Raw genomic sequence first — 20697 nt, forward strand, 5'->3', positions numbered from 1 at the left:
CTTTAATGGCAACACCTTTGGGCGGAAAACTGACATTATTCTCAAAAAAATTGACATATTGTTACAAGAGACAAATGGATTCTGGACATTATAGACAGAGGCTGCAGGTTCCACTTTCACACCCTTCCAAAAATGAGAGGCATGCCAAACCTGCCACAAAATCAAAGGGCAGAGGCACAAAAACAAATTTCAGCTCTCATGGACATGAATGCAATTCAAGAGGTACCTGCAAAAGAACAAGGTCAAGGGTTTTATTCCAGACTATTCCTGGTACCAAGGAAAGACAAATATTGGAGACCTATCATAGACCTATCCATCCTAAACACATATCTACAGGTGCCAAAATTCAAGATGCTCACATTACAGAAGCTTCTTCCCATGCTGGGCAAGGAGTCTTGGCTGGTAATATTGGACCTCAAGGAGGCATACCTGCATGTCCCTATCAGACAAGATTGCAGAAGATACCTCAGATTTCTTGCAGGTTCAACCCATTACCAATTCTCTGCATTGCCCTTTGGCTTATCTACTGCGCCCAGAGTGTTTATGAAATGCCTGGCATCAGTAATCGCCTTCTGCAGACTACAAGGGATACAAATCTACCCATATCTGGACGACTGCCTGATCCAAGCGGACAGCAAGGACATACTACTGCAGCACCTGGCGTTTGTAATTAAACTGTTGAACTTCCTGGGATACACAGTCAACAAAAAGAAATCAAAACTAATACCCTCTCAACAAATAATTTTCCTGGGTGCCAACTTGGATACAACCACCCAGATGGTCTACCTCACACCAGATAAGCAAGGGCAACTGTCTCAATACTTCAGAAAAATGGCAACTTACACCAGGCTAACTGCAAGGAAAGTCCTGCAGGCTCTGGGATTCATGGCATCTTGCATCCTACTTATCCCATGTGCAAAGCTGCATAGGAGGAAACTTCACTGGTACCTAAAAAACTTATGGTCTCAACACAGCCACAGCTTGGAAGCAATTATACCACTCATTCCATGCCTTCAAAAGGAATTTATGTGGTGGGCTCAAGCTTGCCAAAGAAACACAGGTCTTCTTTCTGTGTACCTCAAGCAACTCAAATCATCACAACAGACGCCTCAGACTACGCCTGGGGAGCACACATGACAGATCGGTGCATTCAGGGAAAATGGGCACGAAAAGAGAAGCTCCTTCACATCAACCAAAAGGAAATGCTAGCCGTGCAAAAGGCTATTATGACCTTCAAAGACCTATTGCATCCTGGCCAGCTATTGATAAGGACAGACAACACCACAATGATGTGGTACATAAACAAACAGGGGGGAACTCATTCATACCCCCTGTGCAGGCAAGCCATGACCCTATGGAACACAGCACTGGAATTGAAAATTCAACTACAGGCACAATTCCTGCCAGGGAAGGAAAACACACTGGCAGACAACCTAAGCAGAAATATGACAGATCCACACAAATGGAATTTGCATCCTCAAATTTTCACAAAGATAACTCGGGCATGGGGGCAACCAGACATAGATCTCTTTGCTACCCACAGAAATTGCCAGTTGAAAAAATTTTGTTCAAGGACCTATCATCCACAGGCCTGGAAAGTGGACGCACTTTCCTTCAATTGGGCAACATTGACAGTCTATGCCTTCCCGCCTCTTCCTCTGCTGCCCAAAGTTCTATTAAAAGCCAGAGCAGAGAGGCCGAAAATGATTCTCATTGCTCCAGACTGGCCAAGGCAACACTGGTATCTGCTCCTGAAGAGCCTGACACATTCCCCACCATGGATCCTACCTCTAGTCCCTCTTCTGTTGTCCCAGCACAACTGCAAAACTCTTCACAGCCATCTCAAAACTCTAAATCTAGCTGCATGGAGAATTTCTTGATTTCCCAACAGTTTCTCCTCTCCAAGGAGGTTCAGGATGTCATCTTGGAGGCCAGAAGATCTTCTACTAGAAAGACCTACTCCGCCAAATGGAAACGATTTTGTGCCTGGAATCAAAAGAAGGGACAGAATCCTTGGGTAATAATTTTACAGTACCTAGCTGAGATGTTAAACAATGGACTTTCCTTCTCCTCCATCAAGATCCACGCTTCAGCCATTTCTGCACAATACAACACAGATCCTCCTTTATTCTCTCATCCTCTCTTAAGGCAGTTCCTCAGAGGGGCAAAGAATATAAAACCCCCAAGGAAACTACCAGCCCCTGCTTGGGACCTCAACTTCGTATTGGAAAAGCTGACCCTTCCTCCCTTTGAGCCAGCTTCTTCATCAGAGTTACAGTACTTGTCATGGAAAACAGCCTTTCTTCTGGCTATCACCTCAGCTCACAGGGTTTCGGAGCTACAGGCCCTCATGGCTGTGCAACCATTCATCATTTTCCATCAGGACAGAGTTTCCTTACGAACCAACCCTACCTTTATGCCAAAGGTAGTATCCAGTGTAGCTTTGAATCAGACTATCCACTTACCTACCTTTTATCCTAATCCACAAACCAAAGGGGAAAGACTACTACATTCCTTGGACATTCACAGACAACTTCGTTATTATTTGGACAGGACAAAGCCATTCAGGAAATCTGAGCAACTCTTTGTGTCCTATGCTGCAGGTGCTCAAGGAAAGGCTATTTCCAAACAGACAATTTCAAAATGGATAGCCCACTGCATACACTTTTGTTACTCATTTCATGGAAAAACTGTGCCTGCATGCATCAGATCCCACTCCACCAGAACCACAGCTACCTCTGCAGGCTTCCTCAGTGGGGTCCCTACCAAGGATATTTTGGAAGCAGCCACCTGGAGTTCAGTGCACACTTTCTCCAAGCACTATCATCTCCCACTATACTCTAAATCTAGAGCGGACTTTGCCACAGCAGTCCTGCAGGGCATCCTAGCCCCTCCTAGTTCCACTTAGTGCCTACCACCCTTACTTAGCTTTGGGATTCTACCCATCTGTTATGACTGCAGCTGTATGCACGATGAACATAGTACAGTTTTGTACCTACCATAAATGTAGATGTTCGAGTGCTCATACAGCTGCAGTCCAGGTTTCCCTCCCTCCAACCCCTCTTAGGACAGGCCTTATGACAAACCCTTTTCATATAACCTTTTGGGGGGGTACTCTTTTATGGTGTATTTGCTTGCAACTACTGTTTTTGATTTATCAACATTGCATTTTTGCATTACGTTTGCCTTCCTTCTGGGGGCACCTGACATCTGGGGCAAGAAAAACTGAAGAAAATGGCGTTGGCTGCCTCTTTTATACCCCTGCCACACTGACGTCAGGGAGGAAGTGACGACAACTGACGCTGGACCTAGACTTTGGAATTCGGCCGACCGAGGACCCGCCTGATGGCAGGATAAACCATCTGTTATTACTGCAGCTGTATGAGCACTCGAACATCTACATTTATGGTAGGTACAAAACTGTACTTTGGTGGGTGGGACGTAAGAATGAAGGTGAGATGAACAACTCGCATGGAACGTTATGGTAAGTACATAACTTCTTTATGTGAAGTTGTTCTATCTTGCCTTCATTCTCACTGATGGGTCAGCGTCCCAAGCACCATCTCCTTGGGTGGCTCATGGAAGTATATTCCTCAGAACCATAGAACCAAAGGAAGCCCTGTCCCTGGAGGTATCATTCAATTTGTAATGAGTGATAAAGGTATGAGGTGAGGACCATGTGGCTGATGCACAAATGGTATTTATTGGCAGCCATGCCAGAAAGGCTGAAGATGTGGAAATTGCCCTGGTCGAGTGAGCCTTGACTTTATGATTTAATGTAATCTGCGAAGAGTTGTATGTGAAAGAAATACAATCTGACACCCATTTAGATAAAGTGGTTTTTACCACCGGAGTACCCTTCTTTGAATCTGAAAAGGAGACAAAATGTTGATCTGACTTTCTGAAGTACTTAGTCGTGTCTAATTTGAATCAAAGTTGCCTATGGACATCGAGTTTGTGCAACATGTGTTCCATTTTGTTTGCATATTTGGGAAAAAACACAGGTAATTCTATAGTCTGATTGAGATTTGTTTCAGAACAAACCTTAGGAAGGAATGAAGGATTTGTTCACAGTGTTACTCTTATCATTATGAAAAATCAAGTATGGGGCTTTGATGGACAAGGCATGTAGCTCCGAAATTCTTCAAGCGGAAGTAATAGCTACTAGGAAAATGGTCTCCCATGATAGGTATTTCAAATCACAGGATGATGCAGGTTCAAAGGGAGGTAAAATGATCCATGAGAGCACAAAATTGAGATTCCATGGAGCAGATGGGGTTCTAATAGGTGATCTCAAGTGAGTAGTTCCCTTAGGAAATGCTTTAGAAAGTCTATGTGACATGATGGGAGTCTGCTGATCATCAATATGAAAATTAGAGATTGCTGCCAGTTGAACTCTAAGGGTTGCTGCAGCCGCTCCTTCATGTAACAGTTTAGTCAGAAACTCTAGAATGAAAGAAATCAAAGCCATATATGGATCAACATTATTATCTGACGCCCATATGAAAATCTTTTCCACTTGCTAAGGTATAGTTTCCTAGTAGAAGATCTATGAGAAGAAATTAGGATGTTCTGTGCTGTAGGTGATAAATTGTGGAACCTGGCTATTCGTGGAACTGGATCAGCCAAGCTATCAGTTTTAGGGTATGAATTGCGGGATGAAGAACCCCTGATGAATGTATCAAAAGATCTGGAACTGTGTGCAGAATTCATGGTTCTTCCAGTAGATGAGGCTGCAGAAAAAGACGAACTAAATTTGACAAGGCCAGTAAGGGGCTATTAAAATAATGGTCCTTCCCAGAGTGCTGACTTTCTTTAAGAATTTGGGTATCAGAGGAAACGGGGGGGGGGGTAATACAGAAGTCTCAGGAGCCAATTGTGTACAAGTGCATCCCTTGGGACATCTCCCGAGTTGGGGATCAGGGCAAAGTAGTTGCTGCATTTGGTGTCGGTGGCGGTTGCAAAGAGGTCGAAGCAAGGCTGGCCCCATCTGCAGAATATCCTTTCTGCTACTTCTTCTTTCAGGGACCACTCATGAGGAGACAGTATTGGTCTGCTCAACTTGTCCGCTATCACATTGGACCTCCCCGGAATGTGCATTGCTATCAGAAAGCACTGGGTGAATATTGTCCACTGCCATACTCTCAAGGACTCTCGACATAAGGGGTATGATTTGGTTCCTCCCTCTTTGTTTATGTACAAGACCACTGACATGTTGTCCATTTGTATTGCAATAGTCCGTAGAGGTAGAAAGTTTTAAAAGGACTGCAACGCTAAAAGTACCGGTCTCATCTCTAAGGCTATGATATGCAGATGAGCCTCGTGATTCTCCCATGTGCCTTGGGCTGTCCTTCCTTGAAAATGCCCCCCCACCAAATCAGGGAGGCGTCCGTGGCCACAGTGGCAACCGGGGTTGGAAGAACAAAAGGATGTTCTATTGTCACTTGAGGAGAGGTCAGCCACCAAAGAAGATCCCTCTTGCATGACTTTGTTATTATAATGGAATGAGACATTGGAAGTTCCTGATAAGACCATTGGGTGAAAACCAGCCATTGCAGTATTCCCATGTGCATTTGGCCTAATGGAATGGTAATGATGGCTGCAGCCATGGTCCCTAGTAATTTGAGCACTACTGAAACTGGGGCTGTCTGTTTGGGGATGAGATCCAGAACTTGTTGTCAAAGGCTCACCACTCTTTCCATTTTAAGTTTTATAGTCATGGAAACTATGTTGAGATCTGCTCCTGTAAAGATGGTACATCTGGATGGCTGTAAAGCAGATTTGTCCCAGTTTACAGTAATCCCCAATCGACTGCAAAGATCTAAGTTTGTCTCCCTTGCGTGTATGAGTTGATGCTTGGTGGTGGCGGTGAGGAGCCAGTCATTTAAATATGGAAACACCTGGAATCCTAACTGTCTCAGGTGAGCCGTGACTAATGCCAGGCATTTGGTGAACACTCTGGGGGCTGTAGTGAGACCAAAGGGCAGAGCTTGAAACTGAAAGTGACTGGCTCCCAGCCGAAATCGCAGATGATCCCTGGATGGTCTGGGCATCTTTATATGGTAGTACACATCCTGGAGATCTATTGAGCACATCCAATCGTCTTTTCCTAGAAAAGGAAGTATAGACTGTAGCGTGGCCATCTGAAACTTTGTTTTCTTGACAGATTTGTTCAACCTACTGAGATCCAAAATTGGTCTTCAGTTCCTGTTTTCTTTGGAACTAAAAAGAACCTTGCATAAGTTCCAGATCCTTTCTGATCTGCTGGGACTGGTTGGATTACACTTTTTTCTAGCAACCTTGTAATCTGTATGGTTGCCTGTTCCCTGTGATTGGGATTTTTTTTCACAGTGGGTGGAGGGGTAGTAAAGGGAATGGTGTATCCTCTGGATATTATACTTTGTACCCAACAGTCTTTTGTGATTTTTAGCCAGGTGTCTGGGTACAAAGATAAGCGTCCCCCAACTGCCTCCAGAGACGGAAAGATGGGCCTCCTTTCAGGAGAGCTGGTAGGGCTTGCCAAAGAACTGATCCCTGTCACCCTGATTTTGCAGGCCCCCTCTGGCACGTGGACGGCGTCTCCCATTATTGCCCCCTCCTCTGCCTCTAGAGGAGGTTTCACCACGTGTGTCAAAGAAAGCTCCAACCTTTAGGATAAGGTCTGGTAGAGGTGGAAAAATGTACTCCTACGGCAGACAGAGTCTTTCCATCTTGCTCACACCTGGTAAGCATTTCCTTCACTTTGTCCAAAAAGTGATGAACCATCAAAGGGGGTGTTTACAAAAGAGTTTACAAAATAGTCTCTCCTTTGATAGTCACATTGCCACAGTAGTCAAGAAGTCCTTCTACGTGGCACACCTCATCATAAAAGGGTTCTCATCCAGGAAAAAAGAGGTCATTGTTCCCTTCTACTCGACACTCATTAGACCTATTATAGAGTACAGCGCCCCTTTTGGAATGTACCTCACAAGACATCTGCAGCAGCTGGAAAGGCCACAGAAGTACCTCACAAAGAGGATTACTGGCCTCAAACAAATGCCCTACACTGACCGTCTCAAAAAACTCCATCTTTACTCCGTAGCATATAGCCTACTCCGAGTTGATCTCTGCCTAAAATATAAAGCTATGTCAAACCCAGAGCTGTTGGACATGCTACACCTAAAGAAATACCAATTCCTCCAAGCTACACGCTCTAGGGACCTAAACCTTGTCACCACAATATACAGGACATGCTGGAGGGATAGATTCCTGTCCCAGAGACTTCCCATACTGTGGCACAGGCTACCCATCTATGTCAAGCAAAGTTCTTCATTAGCACTCTTCAAGAAAAATCTTGATGAGTGGATGGGAAATAGGAAATACACCACGGGTATCACTTCTGTGTGTCCGCTTGACAGTGGCACAGGAAAATAACTTTCTTGGGTAGAGTAAGCCAGAGAACCTTGTTGGCTAGGCTTACGTAGGCCCTTGGGCCGATAGCCTAGTACGTACCTATGAACATATGACTTTTAGGGCTCCACAAAGAAACTTAAGTGCATCCAGGCGTGGCTCCTAAAAGCAATCCCTGTACCCGCTGCTGTACTCATTCCATTAGCTGCATATGAAATCAGCTGCATGGAAGAGTTTATAAGGGAATTTAGGGTAGCAAGCTGGGAGGTTACCTTATCTGAGACCCCTGCAGCTACCGCACCCTGAAGAGTATCTCCTAACTCCTAAAGGAGATCTCTGTGTAGTCTGGTAAAATGTGTGAGGTAGTTCAGGGATCAGAGAGTATAGGCCACTGAACTAAATGTGCGCTTTCCGTATTTGTCCATGATCCTAGAATCTCTATTAGGAGGATGAACAGATGTGGAGGTTACTGATAACTTATTCAACTGGTACTCCTTTGGTAAGGAAAACCTTGCCCTGAGGTGGTGATATAAATTTATTCGGCCTCAGAGGGACTGGTTCTATGGTATTCAGGGACTCCCATGCCTTTCGAGAGAGAAGGTCCATCAACTCATCAAAGGGCGGAGTCACCCAAGAGGTGGAGGGTTGAGACCCGAAAGCCTTCAAAAGTGCTGACTTATCAGTAGGGTTAAGGGGATTCCAGCCACCCCTCTGTTTTAGATTTCTAAGATATCACCAAAAGAGATATCTTCAGAGGGGGACCGTGGGGACCTTTCTGACTCATCTAAGTCAGTATCTGATGTGATGGACTCCTGTGGGGAATCCAGATGCTTCCTCTTGCAAATTCTCTTTCTGGGAACCTCCTCAGAGGGAGCTTTTGGGAAGGTCCCGGAAGAGCAGGGCTCACCCAATGTGGGGACCTGAGACTCCCGAGTCACTACGCTTTTGAGGGATCAGTGAAGCAGAGACAGACAGAGGAACTTTAGGGGAGGAGATTGCTGGTACCGATGATGTGGGTGCCCAAAGGGAAAACACTCTCCTCGTAGCATCAAAAGCCCCACGGCTCCGGTCCGAAGAGATGCCTGGATCTGTAGAAACAGATAGTCTCCGCAGTACCAAAATCGTGTGCTCCAAGCCCAAGGTAGGTGCCAAGCTCACCCAAGCCGAAGCCCTGAGAGGCAGAGTCGGCACCGAAAGATCGGTACTACTATTCCTCTCCAGACCCAACTGGTGACTGTCGGCTCCTAGACTCTAAGGTAGGTACCGAAGAGGTTAGAGTAGTCAGAACTGAAAGCTCAATGGGTGTCTGCTCCGGTGGTTCCACAATCATCGGTTCCGAATACTCCGGCTCTGAAACCACGGGTCGAATCAGAGGAGGAACTGACAAAACGGGTTCAGTCTGAGTCGATTATGAAGCCCTAAGGGTTGAACCTGACAGAATTTTGCTAGTGCCTGTGACTGCAGAAGTCTTTGTACCACTCGATCCACATCCTTATCCGATAGCCTTGAGGACAGGGAAGCAATAGATGAGGTCTCTGACTGCAGAATCGGAGATTTTAATGTGTGGATACCGGCTCCAGTGCTTGGGAACGGCTCCTACTGACAACAATTACCTCTGGCTCCGTAGGCTTAGGAGCCGAGGTGGCAGTCTTGCTAGATTTATATGTAGAAGTCGATGAGCCCTTTTTCGGCTCCGACTCTGAAGATGTGCTTGTAGATAAGGTTTTGGAAGACTTGGAGGACTTGTCCTTTTTCTCAGGCTTCTTGAAAGGAAGATTTCGAGACATCTTGCCATTAGTTTACTCTTGTATTCATGAAGAACGCAAGAGCTAAAAGAATGACAGATGGCACAATTTTCCTGAAGGTGAAGCTCGCCTAAACAATAAACATAATTTGTGTGCCCATCATCTTCTGTCCACATTTCGGACATTTCTTAAAACCAGATTTAGCTTTTTCAGACATTACTCTTGATAACAGTAAAATACCCAAAGAAGAAAACTTTAGCTCTGTAAACAAAGTTAAATGTATAACACACATCACACAGTGTATAATAACAGTTATATATATATATATATATATATATATATATATATATATATATAATATAATATAAAATAGCCCCAGTAAAAAAGGGTGTAAGATTAAACTGCAATAACTAAGAAACACACCAAGCTATTCAATACTAGCAATGATGTTGTTGTTGTGTCTTCCGGCTTTTCCTGGTTAGGGGTCGCCACAGCGGTACTCCGGTCTGCTAATGATTGGCAGTAGATTTTTACGTGCCGAGTTGCCGGCCCTGACGCACAACCTTCAATGAAGGTACGCCCATTCACGCATGTCTCCACACAGAAGAGACTCTAGCTGAGAATCGAACAGGACAATGTCTTACTGTGAGGCGACAATGCTACCGCAGCACCACCACCACCGCAGTTTAATACTAACAATGATACAACCCTAATAAAAAACACAGGGTTGAATAAAATACAATTGCAGCTAACAGCAGAAATAGAAGTGTTAATACCGTAATAAAAAAAACAGGCTACTGATTAAAGGAGAAAGGATAGAGAGCAAAGTTATTTTAATTAACTCGTCTATAAATTGGCATAGAAATAAACGGTCTCAAGAAAAAATGAGAAAAGCATTCTAAACTAATTATCACTATCAAGAGAGACAAGTGTCTGAAGTACCTAAGTGTAATCTAACAACTAACTACTATGAAAAATGTTTTATATAGAAAAATATCAAATGTTTTCCAAAACTGGCCAGAGCTGTTCGAACACCCGATCTGTTGCAGTGGCAAACGAGATCTGGGGGAAGCATTACTGCATCATGGAATAAGGGAGTAGGCCACAAGCTGTTTGAAGACCTCGAGCTTTAGCATCTGGCCGAGTCGGAGCCCATCAGAGAGAATGAAGGCAAGATTGAACAACTTCACATGAAATGCTTTTGCAGGGGACCTCATACCTCCTGCTGTGTATATATATACCAACTCCGAGATTGCACTGTAGTGAGGAAAGGGCAAATTCCCAGTTCCTACTGTACTGCAGTCTCACACTTCCAAATACCAGCAATGTTCAAAAGATGTTTTTCCCAAGTCATTAGCTGACACAATTTGAACTTTTGACAGTTTCAACACGTAAATTACACACACTGGCTCACACACACACACACACACACACACACACATATATATATATATATATATATATATATATATATATGTGTGTGTGTGTGTGTATGTATGCATGTAGATAGAAAGATGCGTACATATATACTGAATATGTATTTTCGTTTTGCACTTTCATAATACATACATGTATATTTTTCTTTGCATAGAACCTCAATTTTACTGGCTTCCGCAAAATTCTAAAGAAGCATGACAAAATCCTTGAAACAAGTCGTGGCGCTGACTGGAGAGTTGCTCACGTGGAGGTGGCACCATTCTATACCTGCAAGAAAATCAACCAGCTTATCACGGAAACAGAGGTAAAAAGTAATTGTTGGGGAAGGGGACTTGTAGTGTTATGGCAAACTGTACTCTATGATGCTTACCTTCCATACCAGCTGCTTCACCATTAGCTGCCTTGATAACATGTTCAGAACAAGAACAAGAAAAGACTTTCACAGTCCCATCATTGAATTGCTGTTGATTTTTTTTTTCATTTATATTCTGCTACCATGTGCATATGTTATTCAATTTTCAGTGCAGCAGACTTTAACCTCCATATGTTGGTATCATGAGTTGGGAGGCCAGCTGTAAAATTGAATGTTAGAACAAAAGCTGTCATTCGGTCAATTAATTTACCTTAAATTGTCTGAGGTAATGATGGAGAAAATGGCACATTTATCTGTCATATTTGATGGAATTTGCATTTTTAATAAAGCTGTTAATGTCATGTTGTCAGTGTATCTATTTGAAGGGACAAGACTAGTTGCCAGCATTTAAAGTAATTGTTTTTCAAGTTAGTAGTTATTTAATAGCATACATGCATGTCTTGAAAGTAAAAATATAAGTTCTGGAAGACGTTTTGAATACAGGTGTTAACTGCAGCCTTCAGGTGGTAAAATGAGAGCTGTAATGAGGTTATTTTATTTATGTTTGTTAAATGTTACATATTTTCTTTAAACTGATGATTCTATCCATGTCACATATTCTGCCTCAAGCTTGTTTGCAACAAATTTCCAAATGTTTTACATCAAGTATTTGGTAAACGTCACATTTAGTACAGTATACGGTTAAAAGTGGTACACCTAGCTTTGATATGCCATGGTATTTGAGAAATGATGAATGAGCATTTTTCCTCTTCTTAAAGACTTTAATCTTGGTTTTCTTTTTAACAAATTTCCTGTACAATTTTTTTTCTGACATTTTTCAGGACAGTTATTGGCTGTACTACAGTTTACAGAGCAGGTTGGTAATTAATTTGCCTGATCAGGCAAAGTGTCCTGTTTTGTGTATGTATTTTCCTTAGATTAAGGTTTTATTTGGAAGTTCAAAGCATGCTTACCTACTTGTTTTCCAAAGCTCCCAACAGTTTCTGGTGGACCAGCTTAAAGAGGTCTTTCCTAAGGCTTGTAACATGCTTGGTTCTTTGAAGAAGCTTTTTTTTTTCTTGTGTATTTTCTTCTAACAAAATAAGCTGAGAACATTCTCTGTGAGATAAAAGCATTTTTGCCACAAGTATTGTGTTGCAAGTACTTCAGGACAGGTTAGCAGTTTTCCCCACAACTGTGAAGACATTTTAAAGATTTTTGGTTGAGTGGCTTAATGGATGGTGATACTTGACCTACTAACACAGTACTAAATAATTGATTTAAAAGTTAATGACCCAGGTTTCAAACCTTCTATAAAGTTTCTCAGATTTCATAATACTCTCCCCTAGACCAGTCTGCAGTTCCCGTTTCATGCTTCTACTTCTGGAGTTTTTTATCCAAGTGCCTGGCACTGACATTGGTATCTCTCAGGTTTCATGACTTCTTTGTTCACCCACATTGGGAGATCTGCTGCAAGTTTAGCAAACATTTGCCATAAAGGTCCCTTTCTGAATGGTCTAAAATTACAAAGGCAAAAATATCATCTTTGTCTTATTCAGCAGATGTTTTCCGGAATGCTTTTGATTATTTTCTAACTCAGAAATAGATGGAGAAGTCATCTCTCTTACAGTGTATGGCATCTTAACATGTGTCAGTAAGAGTTTCTGTTCACATTCTCGTCACATTAGCCAGTGACTTGATGATTAAATTCACAATTCTAGAAAGTTTCACCAATGTTTAAGGTGCCTTTGGTACCATTCTCAGATAGCCTTATGCTTGATGATCCCAGTTGATTTGGTCATTGTTCAAGTAATTGGAGAATATTCTGGTGTTAGTAGCTTAGAGAAATACATAAAAGACCGTTTCCTTTCCTCATCCTTCCATATCCAGGTAACAGGTGTGTTGGATTTGGTTTTGGCTAGGCCTCTAGAGTTCTAGACTGTGCAGGGTCTTTGGCCTGTTTCTGTGAGGAAGTTGCATTTCAGCTTGGGAGAGCAGTAAGCTTTGGATTTGCCATCATTTTTGATCCTTCAAGAAAAAAAATTCTGAAGATCTATGAATGTACCAGCCTCGGTCTCATACCCGACTATTGACATTTCCTGATTGCTGGGATAAACTTGCTTCTCTTCTGCTTGGTATACAGTGAATAATAATTTTCCACAAACATACTGTTTCCTATCTGTTAGGACCAACTCTTTCTGCTGGCATAATTGCATCTTTGCTAGTATAAGTCTTGGCAGATTTCTTACGGCCAGGTTTGAAGGATGCATGCAGTGAACTGTTTTAATTAACAAATCCTGCTGTGGAACATTACTTTTACTTTCATGAATTTAATACTATCTGTTCTTTTCAGCATCTCGTGCAGCAGAAAATCTCAGACTTTCTCTATGCACACTGTCTTACGACTTTACTATTTTAAAAATTCCTTTTCTTGAGAAACCTCATGGTCAGCTAGCATTTTCTTCATTTCACCCCATAACGTTTGTGGTTTTATCAGATCATGTAGTAGAATAAAGCTTCATTTTTTCAAACCATTTGTTGTTTGACTGCATTTGTTCTTTCAGTGATTCACGTATTTTAAACACTTACAGTGCACTTGATTTAGATTTCCATTTAAATTCAAAGAAGTCATCTCCTTTACCAAAGCTGAAAGTTGAACTGCTTTGTTTGCTGAACAGCTGAAAGATTCTTCCCAAATTGAGTTTTCTCTTCTTTTCTGGTTGTTTTTCTGTTAGTTTCTCCAAATTACTTCTTTGCTGGTATCCAGGCTGTGCAAATACTAGCCAGTAACAAAAATGTTATCCATTTAGATGAGTTTTATTGGTAGTTACCAGCGTGCAGCTGTTGGGGCTTTCAAAAATTGTGCAAAACAGTGAGCTGACAAAAAAATCTTTTGAAAATGTGACACAGGATCAATTGGCAATGAGAAGAAACAGCTCTATAAAAGATTAACCTGACCAAAAAAGTGTGTGCATGTAACACAAAAGTTGGAAATAATCATTAAAAAAAAAACTTGAAATGTATAATGGGTGGAAACAGTAGCTATCTGCATTATCTTGGAACTAGACAGAAACAAGAAGGTAAGAGTATTGAATTATAGTAAGATATGCAGAGTGCAAATAGCTCAGCTGCAGGAGACATATTTGGAAAGAGATGTGCATGTTAATTTGACAAAGATAGGACTTCACAATGAATATTCAGCGGAGTGTCAGGGACAAAGGAAAATAGGAGTAATTATACTAATTGCTAGAGGGATGGAATTGTGATAGAAGATGGTAAAAAGACAGTAATGGTACATTTCTGGTAGTAAGGGGCTATTGGCAAGGGAGGAGGATTACTCATGTATTTATATTCCACCAAAAACTGCTGTTATGGTGCTTAAGAAAATTTTAGGAGAAATAATCAGCTTTCAGCAGGGAATATTACTTGTAGGTGTTGACTGGAACTTGATTTGCAATAGTAAGGTGAGGATGACTTAAAAAAAAGTATCACAAAAGAGGATACATTTTTTTTAAGAAATTTGTAAAAATGTTTGGAATGAAATATGTGAATTCAGTAGTAGAAACTTGGACATAATTTACATATTATTCCCCAAGGTACAAGAACTAGGCTAGACCAGATAGAAATTATATTTGGAACACATGCATTTGATTGAAAGCCTTGAGTCACATCCAGGAACTGTTTCAGATGTTGCACCAATAAAATCAAGGTAAAAATGCAGGGTAATGAAGTAAAAATGAGACACTGGCACTTTCCCACCAACCTGTTAAAATGAAAGGAATTTCAGGAATGGGTAGTAGAAATTATTTGAGGGTTATTAAGGTAGTTAGAAATATGTTCAGAAGTTCTAGCTAGTGAGTGGGATAAAATGAAAATGGAGTTTAAAAATAGGATAGAAATGAAAAGTGAAAGTGAGATGGTTAAAAAGTAATAAGAATTAAAGGGGCAGACAGAGGTTAGAGTATTGCAGAGTAAGGGGAATCTCAGAGAACATGAACATGAAGAGGCACAAATGCAGAGTAGTAAAAAGAAAAACAAGAGAGTGTCTGGATAATGTGCATGAGTTTAGAAAGATTTCTGTTAAGTAACTTTTTATAATAACTCCAGAGCACAAAAACATTTAGTACAATGATTTGAGCAACAGAAAGTAGAAAGGGTTTTCACCAAACTTAGAGAGCCTATAAAAAAATAAATAACCAGAAAACCTGATGAGGTAATAGAGATACAGTGGATATAAAATGTTTACACACCCCTGTTAAAATGTCAAATTTTGTGATGTAAACAAATGAGACCACAAAAAATCATTTCAAAACTTTTCCCACCTTTAATGTGACCTATAACCTGTACAGTTCAATTGAAAAACAAATCTGTTAGGGAAATATAAAAAATGTACAATAAGCTGTTTGAATAAGTGTGCACACCCTTAAACTAATACTTTGTTGAAGCACCTTTTTATTTAATTGCAGCATTCAGTCGTCTTGGGTAGGAGTCTATCAGCATGGCACATCTTGACATGGCAATATTTGCCCACTTTTCCTCACAGAAGCGCTCCAGATCTGTCAGATTGCGAGGGCATCTGTTGTGCAGAGCCCTCTTCAGGTCACCCCACAGATTTTCTATTGGATTTAGGTCTGGGCTCTGGCTGGGCCATTCCAAAACTTTAATTTTTTTCTAGTGAAGCCATTCTTTTGTTGATTTGGATGTATGCTTGGGGATACTGTCATGTTGAAAGGTGAAATTCTTCTTCATCTTCAGCTTTCTAGCAGACACCTGAATATTTTGGGCCAAACGTGACTGGTATTTGGAACTGTTCATAATTCTCTCCACCTTGACTAAAGCCCCAGTTCCAGCTAAAGAAAAGCAACCCCAAAGCATGATACTACCACCACCATGCTTCACCTTGGAGATGGTGTTCTTTTGGTGATGCGAAGTTTTGTTTTTGTGCCAAATGTACCTTTTGGAATTGTGACCAAAATGTTCAACCTTGGTCTCATCAGACCGTAACACATTTTCCCACAGGCTTTTGGTAGACTTGATATATTGTTTTGCAAATTTTAGCCAGACCTGGATGTTTTTCTGTCTAAGAAAAGGCTTCCGTCTTGCAATCCTACCCCATAGCCCAGACATATGGAGAATACGGGAGATTGTTGTCACATGTAGTACACAGCCAGTACTTGCTATAAATTCCTGAAGCTCCTTCAGTGTTGCTGTAGGTCTCTTGGCAGCCTCCCTGACCAGTTTTTGTCTTGTCTTTTCATCAATTTTGGAGGGACAGCCAGTTCTTTGCAACGTCACTGTTGTCCCATATTTTCTCCACTTTTTGATGACTGTCTTCACTGTGTTCCATGGTATATCCAATGCTGTGGAAATGTTTTTGTACCCTTCTCCTGACTGATACTTTTCAATAATGAGATCCCTTTGATGCTTTGTAAGATCTCTGCGAACCATGGCTTTTGCTGTAGCAGGCAACTGAGTAAATGTCAGGAAAATCCTACTAGGACAGCTGAACTTTATTTGGGGTTAATCCAAGTCTCTTTAATTGATGGCAGGTGTATACCCAAGAAGACTGAATGCTGTAATTAATTCAAAAGGTACTTCAACAAAGTATTAGTTTAAAGGTGTGCACACTTGGCAACCAGCTTATTGTACATTTTTTATATTTTTCACCTAACAGATCTGTTTGTTTTTCAATTGAATTGTACAGGTTATAGGTCACATTAAAGGTGAGAAAAGTTTTGAAATGATTTATTGTGGTCTCATTTTTTTATATCACAAAAACCTGGCATTTTAACAGGGGTGTGTAAACTTTTTATATTCACTGTATTTTGGAAATTTTATGAAAATGTGTATAAAGCAGAGAAGTTTGGAAATAAAGAAAGAGCACAGGTAGGAGTAATTGTGGAAGACTCAGTTATTCCAAGGTCAGAGGCAGACAAGGTTCAACAACTAACAAGATAGGTGGAGAAGAAATAAAACTGTGATGAGTAGTCAGTCTTCAAGAAAGCCTCCAGAAATAGATGATATTCCTTTGGAAGTTAGGAGAGAAGAAAGTGATAAAGATCGGGAAGATTTTTTGTTTAACAGTATTTTAAAAGGAGGGGAAGCACCAGCATTTTGGAAGAAAGCTATGGTAGCTGTATTACCTAAAGACAGTAAAGCCCCATCAGACCCAACTTCATGTAGACCTATTTCAATTTTAAACTATGATTATAAAATGTCTCTACATTACGGAATGTAAAGGTATTGTCAAAAAATGATAGATATGGATTAGTGTTGATTTGTGGAGATGAGGCAAACATTTTACAGTATTAAGAGAACAGTGATGATCCAGATGATAGCAGAGTATAATAAAATACTGTGCTGTTAGTGGTCCTTAATTCAGAGAAAAGATTCAATAAGGTAAACTGGGATTTTTAATAGGGCAATAGAAACACTTGTATTCCCTGATAAAATAATAATGAGATGGTAGATTTTAAAAATTACCTACTGTCACAAATATTGGGTGAGCAAATGGCTGTAAGGAAATGATTCTTTTGAGCTGAGAGGCAAGTATGAATTGCCTGGAAATAGTAAGGTCTTGTTAAGTTTAGTTCTGTTGATTGCTAAAAAGCAGGTATTAGAAAGTAGAAATCAAAGTCTAAATCAACTGTATTTGACGTATTGTGTAATGTAAAAAAGATAAAATAACCGGAAGAGAGATCTTTAGAAAAAGGAAGGAGCAAAATACATGGAAATAAATGGAAATTGTGGGAATATTTCATGTAGAATAATGTTCAAGAAGGGGAGTGAGGTTTAACGGAAGGCAGAAATTCAGCAATTCATGTAATGTTTGACTGATGGTTACAAAGAAAGAAAAGGTATGTGATGTGTAATGATGTAAATGAAAAAAATTTAATACAGTTTGTTTTCTTTTCTGTTAATTTATGTTTGCCTGTGTCTTAAGTGATAATTTAGTAAAGGTCTTAAAAAATCAGAGTGAGCTGACTTCCAATGCCCTCTGTAGCACTGAAATGTTGGGATGTCCTGTTTTAATATTCATAACTTGGTACAGCTCAGAAATTTCTTTAGCTTTTTCAGTTGATGCACACTCGCCCTTGCCATTGCACATCATGATATATGTTGGGCCAAGAGGGATCACCTCCTTTTTTCCTTAGTTCTGTTCTCTTCTGCTGCTCACAAAGTTCAGATAAAGTTTTCAATGCATATCATTTGAAAACGTCTGGTGTTTATTATCTAAATTGTTGAATAACAAATATAGTTGTAGTTATAAACAGTGCATAAGCCAGGATGGCCACAGTGATGGTCTGAGGGGAGAGATGTTTGATGTGAAGAATGGTATCCTTGGTATGTGGTTAATACAGGGATCTGCAGGGCAGTGTCTCTTGGATCTTGAACAAGGTTTTGATAGATGACATTGGGTTAAGCATCTGAAGACCAATTATTTAATCGAGCCACCTCTCACTGTGTCCAGCCTTGAAGTGGTCTGTGCATCCTCACATGCTACCTACTCTCCATAATCTTATGAAAAGTCATGTTCACAGCCATCATTGGCTAGTAATGAGGAGAAAAGAACAGGTGTTTTCTTAGCAGCTGCCTTGAGGGGTATGTCCCATGGGGACAGTGCCACTCTTTCAATCAGGTGTCCTGAACATAGACCTGAATGCCAAGGTCATGCAGATGGAGCCCTTGAGTTCTCTAATAAAGACTCCGTGGTTGAACTCAAAGTACTTGTTTTGTGTCACCACACCCTTTTCAGGAAATTAGCCAGAGTTGTGGACAGACTTGTGGATCCTCAGAGCTAGTTGTGCCAATGAGAGTTCCCCTATATTAGACATGCTTTTGCTCTCTCCTAACAAGTGTTTCTTTGGCCAGCGTATATCCCAGAGACTGTTATGCTTTCTCATATTGCCTGTAGATAGAGTCCAAAGGGTTGGAGATTGTGGGAAAGAGAATGCTGCTCATTTCCACTCTGGAACTTTGTCCCCTTAATTTTGTATCTAAACTTATCCAGTTTCAGTCACCCATGGTAAACCAGGATGTGAAAACCTGACAGAGTTCTCTGAATGTGGCTCATTACTCTGCAAATGACCCTTGCATCAGTTTCCTGAGGGAGATTTTCCTCAGTTCTCACAGTTCACAGCTACTTTGAATATACTGATGCTGTGGATCTCAGACTCAGGAATGTGTGTATACCAAATGGGGTAGCTAAGACTGTATTCTTTTAAGATTAGGTGAATAAAGTCATTCTGGATGCTTCTGTCTTGGATGGAGTCCTGTTTGGACCAACTTCCCAGGTTCTGATCAAGATCCCCCCCAAAGAGGAAATGGGTACTAACCACCATGTGTAGGGTATCTGATTGCCTTAGCTTCCCTTTGTTCTTGTAGGTCTACCCATTTCTCAAAGATGGAGCAGCTCACTTTTCAAATGATTTAGTCTGTCTTATATCAGTTGATGGGGGTCCCCCTGCCCCAAGCTCCTCCTTTAAAGCCCTCCAGGAAGCAGGTCTTACAGATGCCACTACAGCAGTCCACACTACCCTTCTGGACTGCCTGTCAGAGATAGGTTCTTTAAGATGACCCAGTCTCATAGATCAACAACTGTAGACCAGTAGAGTCTTTTTTTTGAGAGTCAGATAGTGAATCTTGGAGCAGTCATCATCAGCCCCCTTTTCCCATTTTCTACATGGGTCTGGGATGTTGCTTCAACTGTAGCCATCGCTTTCAATTCAGTATCACTTTCCTGCCTTCTTCAACAATTATGTCTAACTGTTGCAGGTTTTCTCATACACAATCCGTCCATCTCTTTGCTGGATACCCTTGTTTTCATCTTGTCTTCTTCCTATCTGTCCCAAATCATCTTCACCATTTTGTCTTCTTTCTTTCCTGCACATCTTCCTGAACTACAGTAATCTGCTCTCTTTGACTTTCTGAGCAGTAGAAGCTACTTGGGCTTGTGCTCTGATGTCCTCTTTTCGTCATTATCCCACAGTGTGCATCAGACCACTCTTCTCGGGCAGTTCGCCTCCATCACCTCTGGCTTCCTCAGGCATTTTGCCTTCACTTCCCAGATTTCTGTACCATACAGTAGTACTGGTCACACCTGTTTTATACATTTTACTTTACTTTTCAGCTTCTTTGGCTTTCAACTGTCACAGAGTACTCCTGCTACTCTGTGCCAGTTGGCTGCAGCCCTCTAATTCTTACTTTGACCTCCTCATCCAGATTTCCCTTTTCCTCAAGCATACCTACCAGGTACTTGAAGCTGCTAACCTGTTCCACAGTTTTCTTTTCTAATTTTCATCTTTTCCTGATTCCCCATCTGTTTCCATTGCAGTGGTTTTATCTGCTTGCTGTTTTGTCCTGTGTACCTTCAGTTTTTAATCCCCAATTCCCCTGTCATTTGCTGAAGTTCTTATTCTGCATTTGCCTGTGATGCCACATTGTCTATACTCTACTGCAAACTCTACCACCATCCAATCAATCTCCAAGTCCATCTGCTTCTTAGCTACCCTTTCCCCAAAGTATGAACGTCACTATCTTACACTAACCATAGCCAAGTGGCTGCCATTTCAGCAGTGAGCCAGTCTGCTTCTTGGCTCCCATCCTTTCTAGCTCCCGAAAGAAAATTCCCGCCCATCTCTTTCCTCCAACTTACTTAGACAGCCTCCATATCTTCCCTCAAATCTTAAAGACCTGTATAACTACTACTCCTTTCTGACACAACTTAAGAACATTTCACAGCATCAGCTGCTTGTAAAAGCTTTGATTCGGGTC

At 41.2% G+C, this 20697-nt stretch overlaps 1 protein-coding gene across 1 annotated transcript in view; it reads left to right on the forward strand.

The window, feature by feature from the left end:
- The window catches only part of XPR1 (xenotropic and polytropic retrovirus receptor 1), a 2667923-nt gene that overhangs the window by 1394800 nt on the left and 1252426 nt on the right, over positions 1-20697 (forward strand). Inside the window, 1 exon segment of the mRNA XM_044085740.1 lies at positions 10726-10875. Coding sequence (XP_043941675.1) covers positions 10726-10875 — 150 coding nt within the window.

This window comes from Protopterus annectens, chromosome 10.part0 (genome assembly GCF_019279795.1).
Source record: "Protopterus annectens isolate FY-2018-M chromosome 10.part0, PAN1.0, whole genome shotgun sequence".
Classification (NCBI taxonomy): domain Eukaryota; kingdom Metazoa; phylum Chordata; order Ceratodontiformes; family Protopteridae; genus Protopterus; species Protopterus annectens.